This window comes from Arachis hypogaea, chromosome 4 (assembly GCF_003086295.3).
Source record: "Arachis hypogaea cultivar Tifrunner chromosome 4, arahy.Tifrunner.gnm2.J5K5, whole genome shotgun sequence".
NCBI classification, from domain to species: domain Eukaryota; kingdom Viridiplantae; phylum Streptophyta; class Magnoliopsida; order Fabales; family Fabaceae; genus Arachis; species Arachis hypogaea.
In genome coordinates this window covers 22,071,084-22,079,831 of record NC_092039.1, presented here as the reverse complement: position 1 = coordinate 22,079,831, position 8,748 = coordinate 22,071,084, and the positions used below count along the sequence as shown (strand labels likewise).

Sequence of the window (8,748 nt, the reverse complement as noted above, 5' to 3'; positions counted from 1 at the left end):
TAACTACTCCGCGTCTTGTAACGTGGGGACCACTTGGCTTCACTGGATCCGCGCCTAACTTGGGTGCTAAAATGGGGCCTAAAAATCATCCCCCAGCGTTTTCTACACGTGGTGCATGTCACGCGTACGCGTCGATGGTCTTTTCTGCGAGTCACGCGGACGCGTCGGTCACGCGTACGCGTCGCTGAGCAAATCTTCAAATCACGCGTACGCGTCGGCATGAATATCTCCAAATCACGCGCACGCGTCAGGCACGCGTACGCGTTGCTCCTCGCAGCCATCTCCTTTGATTCTTGTTCTGCAGAAACTCTGTCAAATTTCGCCGAATGCTACCTAAAAATAAATAAAATTACCCAAAACACAAAATAGCATCCATAGTGGCTAAAATGTAATTAATTCTTAATTAAACTCAACAATTTAAGTGCAAATTCACTAGGAAAAGATAGACAAGATGCTCACGCATCAGAGGCGAAAAAGAAGGTCATTGTTGAGGTCATCGCTGCTGTCTTCATGAGAAGGTAAGATCGCCTTGCTCATCGATGAAGTTTCTATTATTGATGTGTGTAGTAAGGGTGAAGTCATCATGTGTGCATGTTGACAGTGTGTGTAACAGTGGTATAATGAGGTTCAAAAATTGTTTTTAGAACGTCGTGTGTAGGACTAGTATGAGGGATTGTGTTAGGGCAACGGGGTTTCATTCATAAATTTTGAATCTATCTTAATACTGACACATAGTTGTTCGTTGGTCAATTTCATATGGTTGATATTTTTGTGGTGCCGATTTTTCACCATGGAGGCAACTTCGTGAGAGGAAGTGATGGTGCCCTGGTTTATCAAAATGGTAAGGAAGAGAGGTTCCCTAAGATAGACCTAGACTCTGTGAATTTCGGAGACCTTGTAATGTTATTTAAGGGTTTGGGATACCAGTCATATAATGCAGTATACTGGTATGATCCGACAAGTGCTGATATTGAGTCTGGGCTGAACGTGTTAACTGGGGACGCAGGGATAAATGCAATGCGAGAGAACTTATTGAAGAACCAATAGACTCTTAAGTTCCACATATACTTTGATCACGCCGTTGGGAAGAAACGGCAACGTTTTGGTGCCTGAGGACTAATACATCCTCTTTTCAAAAGTACAGCCTACGTGTCAGCCCGTAACTGCCAGGTCAGTGTCAGGATTGTCATATCAGCATTTTCTATCAAGGCCAACGGAATGAGTTTAATGGAGAGATAAATTTATCCACATCTCAGAGGGGTCAAAAATATGAATATATTTTCTATTCTTTGAAAACGAAAATATCCATAAAAAAAGGTTAAAAATCTATTTGTCTTTTATTTTAATATTAATAAAAAATTTTAAAATAAAAAAATTTAATAAAATAATAAAATAACAAAATTAATTACTTTTAAATTAAGATAACAAAATATATATTTTATAAAAATTATAAAATTAATGATAATTAACTTTTAATTTTATTATTTTACTAATTTTTTTACTTGAGAGGATCTAAATTCTATATAATGAAGGTTATGCAAACACGCAGAGAGGGACTGAGGAAGGGACGTAATTGAAACGGTCGACGTTGAAAATATTTATGGCATTGTATGCACTGTGCAGTACCGCTGCCGCAGTACAAATACAAACTCCTCGATTTCGTTATGGAAACAAAGTAGTACAACCAACAACGTAGTTCGCGTTCGGAAACAACGAATTCATCGAGGGCAATACCGGAAAAACATAAAAAAGAAAAATGTACTAGAAAGTTTGACAAGAAAAACCCAACCCTGTTTTCTCTGTTTCCTCTGTTACGTTAAATTAAACAAAACTTGCTGTTTCCCCAACAGCACCATTTGTCCATTTCTATAGTCTCCTACCTTCAAAGCTCATAAAAATATTAATACAATAATAATAAAGGGAAAAATATATTTAAAAAAAAGTCATTTTCATTTTATTGTATTTCCACTATCTCTTTTTCTTTTCCTCTTAAATTGCATTTCTCTTAGTTTTTTTTTTCCTTTTCAATTCTACTTTTTCTCTCATGGCGCCGAGTAGAAGCAGAGATGTGCAGCTGACTTCGATCGCCGGCGCCGCAGACGATGACGCCGGCGACTTGGAGGAGGTGCGGCTACTGGACTCCTACGATTCCCGCGACGGAATTGACGACGGCGGAATGAGGCGGATTCAGGTGAGGGTCACCGGGATGACCTGTGCTGCATGCTCCACCTCCGTCGAATCGGCTCTCTGCGCCGTCAACGGTGTAATTACCGCCTCCGTTGCTCTTCTTCAGAACAAAGCCGATGTAGTTTTCAACCCAGCTCTGGTCAAGGTTGGTCTCTCTCTCTCTCTGAATTTTGTTTTTTGGGGGTTTAACATTGTTTGAAGTGCTTGATCAACTTTTCCAATCAAATTGAGGTGGTGATTAGTTCTTGACTTCTTGATTGAATTGAATTGAATTCTGATCAAGTGATTTTGTAGTGACTTGAGTAGTTCTTCTACTATTCTACTTCTTATTTATCTTCCAATCTATTTTTTCGTTTTTTCCTTTTTACTTGTTTTTTTTTTCGGGTTTTGTTAGAAGCATTTCTTAAATTTTCTATCTTAATTACACATTTCCATTTTAGAAATCTTAACTAGTGTCAGTGTCCATGGGTCTTGATACTTGATAGCCATTTTGTTTATTTATTTTTTAACCTTGATCGGTTGCTTACAAGTAACTAACTTTGGTTGATCATTTGATCCCTGTTGTTCTTGCCCGGATTTATTACTGTTTGGGTCACGGAAGTTAATTTTAAAGTCTGTATTTGAAAATTATTATTGCTTTGGCTGCTGATAATTTGCAATCATTTGTACTTCTAATCCATTTAAACCTGCAACATGTAATACTTTGATATGTTCTTCAGCTTCATCTTTTTCAGTCTTGGAAAACACTATCCAATTCTATTCTCAGTGTAGTTAGTGTGTATGATTATTACTCATTACTTTCGCTTTTATATGTCACTATCTTTTTCTAGTATACCGTTGGTTGTATCCAGATACATTGATGAATTATATCCAGAGATGTTAATCCAACGATGTATGGAAAAATAACAGTGACATCAAAGGGGAGAGTCTGGAATATTTTTTTTGCAACCTCCACTCCCCCTCCCCCACCCCCCCCCCCCCCCAAACAAAAATTTCTTTTATTCAGTGAAGTTTATTTTGAAATTTGTCATATTTCAGGATGAAGACATAAAAAATGCAATTGAAGATGCGGGGTTTGAAGCAGAAATATTACCAGAACCCAGCACAACTGGAAAGATGCCACATGGAACACTTGTGGGACAATTCATAATCGGAGGTATGACATGTGCGGCCTGTGTAAATTCCATGGAAGGCATTTTGAGAGATCTTCCAGGGGTCAAGAGGGCTGTAGTGGCTTTGGCTACTTCGTTAGGCGAAGTTGAATATGATCCGAGTGTAATAGGTAAAGATGATATAGTCAATGCAATTGAAGATGCTGGTTTTGAAGGTTCATTTGTTCAGAGCAGTGAACAGGATAAAGTAGTTTTTGAGGTGGTTGGTGTGTATAGTCTGATTGACACTCAAGTTTTAGAAGGTGTGCTTGGCAGCATCAAAGGAGTAAGGCAGTTTCGTTTTGATCAGATATCAGGTCAATTGGATATTGTCTTTGATCCTGAAGTTCTCAGTCCTAGATACTTAGTTGATGGGATTGAAGGGAGAAGCAGTGGAAAATTTAAATTACGTGTTAGAAACCCTTATACAAGGATGGCTTCTAAAGATGTTGAGGAGAGCTCAGCTATGTTTCGGCTCTTCGTCTCTAGTTTGCTTCTTAGTGTGAGTGTTTTTAATTCTTCTTTTGATAATCTGTGTGTATGCTTCAAATAGTTACATTCTACTTCCATTTTCTTTATTTCTTTGAATCCAATGTGAATTCACTTGTTAGATCATGGCAGTGCTGATTGGATGGCTACTCATTTTAAGTGCAAACAGTTCTCTCTTCAAAAAAAATCTTCACACAGAAATACTACGATTAAATCTGCGTTTGTATTCTTTTTTGTTTTTTCAAAGAAAAAAGTCAGATTATCATCGTGAAAATACATATAAAGATTCAAACTAAGATTTGATATTGTTTCTCAAATGAAAAATCTTGATTTTCTTAAAAAACGAGTCTGTGCTATTTAACATTCATTTTTGGCTTGTTGCATGTCAGATTCCTCTCTTCTTCATGAAGCTAGTATGTCCTCATATACCAATGATATATTCTTTACTACTCCGGAGATGCGGGCCTTTCCTTATGGGTGATTGGTTGAAGTGGGGATTGGTGAGTATCATTCAATTTGTCATTGGGAAGCGTTTCTACATTGCTGCTGCCAGAGCTCTTAAAAATGGTTCGACAAACATGGATGTTCTAGTTGCTGTAGGAACTACTGCATCTTATACTTATTCTGTTTGTGCTCTTCTATATGGTGCTCTTACTGGATTTAGGGCTCCAGTATACTTTGAAACAAGTGCCATGCTCATAACATTTGTATTGTTGGGCAAGTATTTGGAATGCCTTGCCAAGGGGAAGACATCAGATGCCATCAAGAAGTTAGTAGAACTTGCTCCTGCAACAGCTTTATTGATTATCAAAGATAAAGGTACCTATCATCTTCAGTGTATGTCCTCTGTTTTCTTAAAGAAATGACATTAATCATCTTTGGCTTTGATTATCTTTATGTTTGCGTTGAAAACTCGTGATGGTGGTTATATGACTTTTCAAAATCAAAACTGAAAAGTTGACGATAATCAACTGTATTGATTAGGTGGTAGATCTATTGAAGAAAAGGAAATTGATTCCTTGCTCGTTCAACCTGGTGACATGCTAAAAGTTGTTCCTGGTACAAAGATTCCTGCCGATGGAATCGTTACTTGGGGATCAAGTTATGTCAATGAAAGCATGGTAACAGGGGAAGCTGTACCTGTTCAGAAGGAGGTGAATGCATCGGTGATTGGTGGTACAATAAATTTGCATGGTGTCCTTCACATTCAAGCTACCAAAGTAGGATCTGATACAGTTTTGAGTCAGATAATTAGTTTAGTTGAGACAGCACAGATGTCCAAAGCTCCAATTCAGAAATTTGCTGATTATGTTAGTATTCTGGCGCTTGAGCTGCATCATTCAAATTGCCCCCTCTTTCAAATAATAATAAAATTGTTTTTATTGTCAATATGCATATGCATTAAGTTAGATTTTCCCGATAAAACTTTATTCATATCATTGTTATCATGGCTTTATAAGGGAGGGATGACAATGCTTTGTTCGTGATGGGGGGATGATAATTGTATTGCGATTTCTTTTATATGTATATTTTGTCAAGTTAACCTCAGCCAAAAAATGATAAATTGAGTAGCAAGGAGTAAGATTTTACTAGTTCTCTGTTTGCCTTTCTTTTGGTATACTGGTGGATAAGCCTGTAGAGTTTAGGCGATCTTTTGAATGCTATCCTGACTTCTCTGCAGTTATCCATAAAATTAGGGTTTCTTTTACTTAATTACCAATTTCTTAGACTATGAAGAAATATTAGATTTTAACTCATGTACCATTCTCTTGGCATGCAGGTTGCAAGTATATTTGTTCCTACAGTTGTTTCTTTGGCATTATTGACATTTTTCTCTTGGTAAGGTCATCAAGTTAACTAGTTTTGTTATGTCAATAAGTGTTGATTTAGCGGTATGGTAGTTTATCCCTCTGTTTCTCTAAAAATGTTGATTCATTATCTGTAGGTATGGTGCTGGGTCTATTGGAGCTTATCCTGAGGAATGGCTGCCGGAAAATGGAAATCACTTTGTTTTTGCTCTAATGTTCTCAATAGCTGTCGTAGTGATTGCATGTCCCTGTGCGCTTGGCTTGGCAACACCAACAGCTGTCATGGTGGCGACAGGGGTTGGGGCTAACAATGGAGTGCTAATTAAAGGAGGAGATGCTTTGGAAAGAGCTCAGATGGTGAAGTATGTGATATTTGATAAAACAGGAACTCTGACACAAGGAAAAGCTAGTGTTACTACTGCCAAGACATTCACAGGAATGCAACGGGGAGAATTTCTCAGATTGGTGGCTTCTGCTGAGGTGAGTTTCAGTTCTTTTTATGATTGTTACTTCTTGTGATTCTGTGTTTTTATAATATTGTCACATGGTTCAGAATCTAGATTCAGGTGAAGTAATGGAGGACTTATAATTATGTGGGATATTTATACACTTCTTTATATCTTTTGAAGATCAATTATTGTAGCTTTTCCATTTCTTCATATATATTCAATTGCCAGAAATTTCAAATTAATTCATTTCATTTTTATGATTCAGGCTAGCAGTGAACATCCACTGGCACAAGCAATAGTAGAATATGCACGTCATTTTCATTTCTTTGATGACTCTTCTGCTTCTGATGGTACCCAAAATGGTGCCAAGGAGTTGAAATCTGGGTGGCTTTTTGATGTCTCAGATTTCATTGCTCTTCCTGGAAGAGGTGTTCAATGCCTTATAGATGGGAAACCTATTTTGGTAGTTTCTTTAACCATTGCAGTCCATATCTTTAAATATTGTTTACTTTTCTTCATCTTTCCCAAGAGTTTCTTATTGGAGGCAGTCTGTTGTCAACAGGTTGGTAACAGGAAGCTCATGGCAGAAAGTGGCATAGATATCTCAGATGAAGTGGAAAATTTTGTGGTAGAGCTGGAAGAAAGTGCAAGGACAGGGGTACTAGTAGCATATGATGATATAATAATTGGAGTCTTGGGGATTTCAGATCCACTAAAGAGAGAAGCATCTGTAGTTATAGAAGGGCTCCAGAAAATGGGTGTCAGACCTGTTATGGTTACAGGAGATAACCGGAGAACTGCTCGCGCTGTGGCCAAGGAGGTCTGTATATACTCTTCTAATATGATTTTATTTATGTTGCTGTTAAAACTTGGCATTTTGGCAACTCTCCTAGTGTATTTTCAAGGCTATTGTTCTAGTGTATTTGTATAAATTTTATAAACCAATTTGAAATGTAAAGATGTCTGTCTAAGCTTTTTCAACCATAAAAAACAAAGTGGTAAAATGACTTTTTTTGAAAATTGGAAACCACCCCCCCCCCCTCCCCCCTTAGTGATTTTGGTGTGTGTGGCAGGACAAACTTAACTCTAATTGTGGACAAGCATAATTGGAATTAGTTGATGAATGGGAAGTATACTTTGACTTATGTTCTGGCCTTGCTTCAATAGGCCTACAGTTGATTTTTCTTATTTATAAATCATATCTATGATAGTAATAATTGAAGGAAATTGTATGACTTCTAACTATAAATAATTAGTATAAGATTATTGAGCTCTCCATTGTGAATCATAAAAAGATGCCTTTGAAGCAAAACCAGTATTCATGCCCAACTGTCTTGTAACTTAATTATATGAGATAGAACTTGATGTATTAATCAAACCTTGAATAACAAAAGTCTTGTATGACAGGTTGGCATCCAAGATGTTAGGGCAGAGGTTATGCCTGCTGGAAAAGCTGATGTTGTTCAATCATTCCAAAAAGACGGAAGCATAGTAGCAATGGTTGGTGATGGTATCAATGACTCTCCTGCATTAGCTGCTGCTGATGTTGGTATGGCAATAGGGGCTGGAACAGATATTGCAATAGAAGCTGCTGATTACGTGTTGATGCGAAACAACTTGGAAGACGTGATCACCGCCATTGATCTTTCCCGGAAGACCTTCTCCCGTATTCGGTTGAACTATGTATTTGCAATTGTGTATAATGTTGTGGCTATACCAGTTGCTGCTGGGGCTTTGTATCCTTCACTGAGGATCAAGCTGCCACCATGGGTTGCTGGTGCATGCATGGCTCTATCTTCTGTAAGTGTTGTATGTTCTTCTTTGCTTCTCAGAAGATATAGAAGACCCAGACTTACTCAAATACTTGAAATAGTTGTAGAGTAATAGGAAAACTAGCTGAGAATAATAATGTGTTTAATTATCTAAGGATAGAAATGAGTTTGGTTGGAACTTATAATTCCAGTTTTGTGGTTGATCCTTGATTTCATGAACTTTCTGTGGTGCCGATGTAATTGTAGATGGCTAGATGCCAATTTAGTTGTAATTGTAAATCTAAATGTGTTGTACTTCAACTGTAGTTGTGTGTACCTGTACTATTGGAAAGTTTTCAAGTACATCGGAACACCAGTGATTCAGTAATTTTTAACCGTTGATCTTAATTATATATATTATATATATTTTTTATAATTAAAATCAATGGTTAAAAGTTACTGAAACAGCAGTATATCAGTACACTTGACAATTTTTCTGTACTATTATCTTTTCCCGAAAGGACATGCACAAATGTCAGTTAGATTTGTCAGGATCCTTACTAGCTTTTTCTCAGAAAAAAACATACTGATCCTAAAATATTTATTTTCAGAATATTTTGTAATTCCTTCTATATCAAACATAAAAATGAATATTTTTAAAAAAATTATATTTTTTAACAAAATATATTTATAAAAGACCTAATTAAAAGTTTGTATTTAATATAGAAATTTAATTACACATTTTTAAATTATAAAAGTTTAATTAAAAATTTGATAAAATTATAAAGATTAACATAATAATTAAACTTTAAAGATACAATATTGTATGTTGTAACATCAAATTTAAAAATTAATATAGTCTAAGATAATGAAAGCATGCTATCTTAGTATCTTATATGGGAAAGTTATTTTG

At 36.4% G+C, this 8,748-nt stretch overlaps 1 protein-coding gene across 1 annotated transcript; it reads left to right on the top strand.

Moving 5' to 3' along the window:
* Window positions 1–1,550: 1,550 nt before the first annotated feature.
* LOC112796513 (copper-transporting ATPase RAN1) lies at window positions 1,551–8,377 on the top strand. Its single transcript, XM_025838984.3, has 9 exons — window positions 1,551–2,332; window positions 3,226–3,840; window positions 4,217–4,646; window positions 4,812–5,137; window positions 5,608–5,666; window positions 5,773–6,115; window positions 6,350–6,547; window positions 6,647–6,904; window positions 7,492–8,377. The coding sequence occupies exons 1-9, from the start codon at window positions 2,045–2,047 to the stop codon at window positions 7,966–7,968; spliced, it is 2,994 nt and encodes a 997-aa protein (XP_025694769.1). The 5' UTR covers window positions 1,551–2,044; the 3' UTR covers window positions 7,969–8,377.
* The last annotated feature ends 371 nt before the right edge of the window (window positions 8,378–8,748 follow it).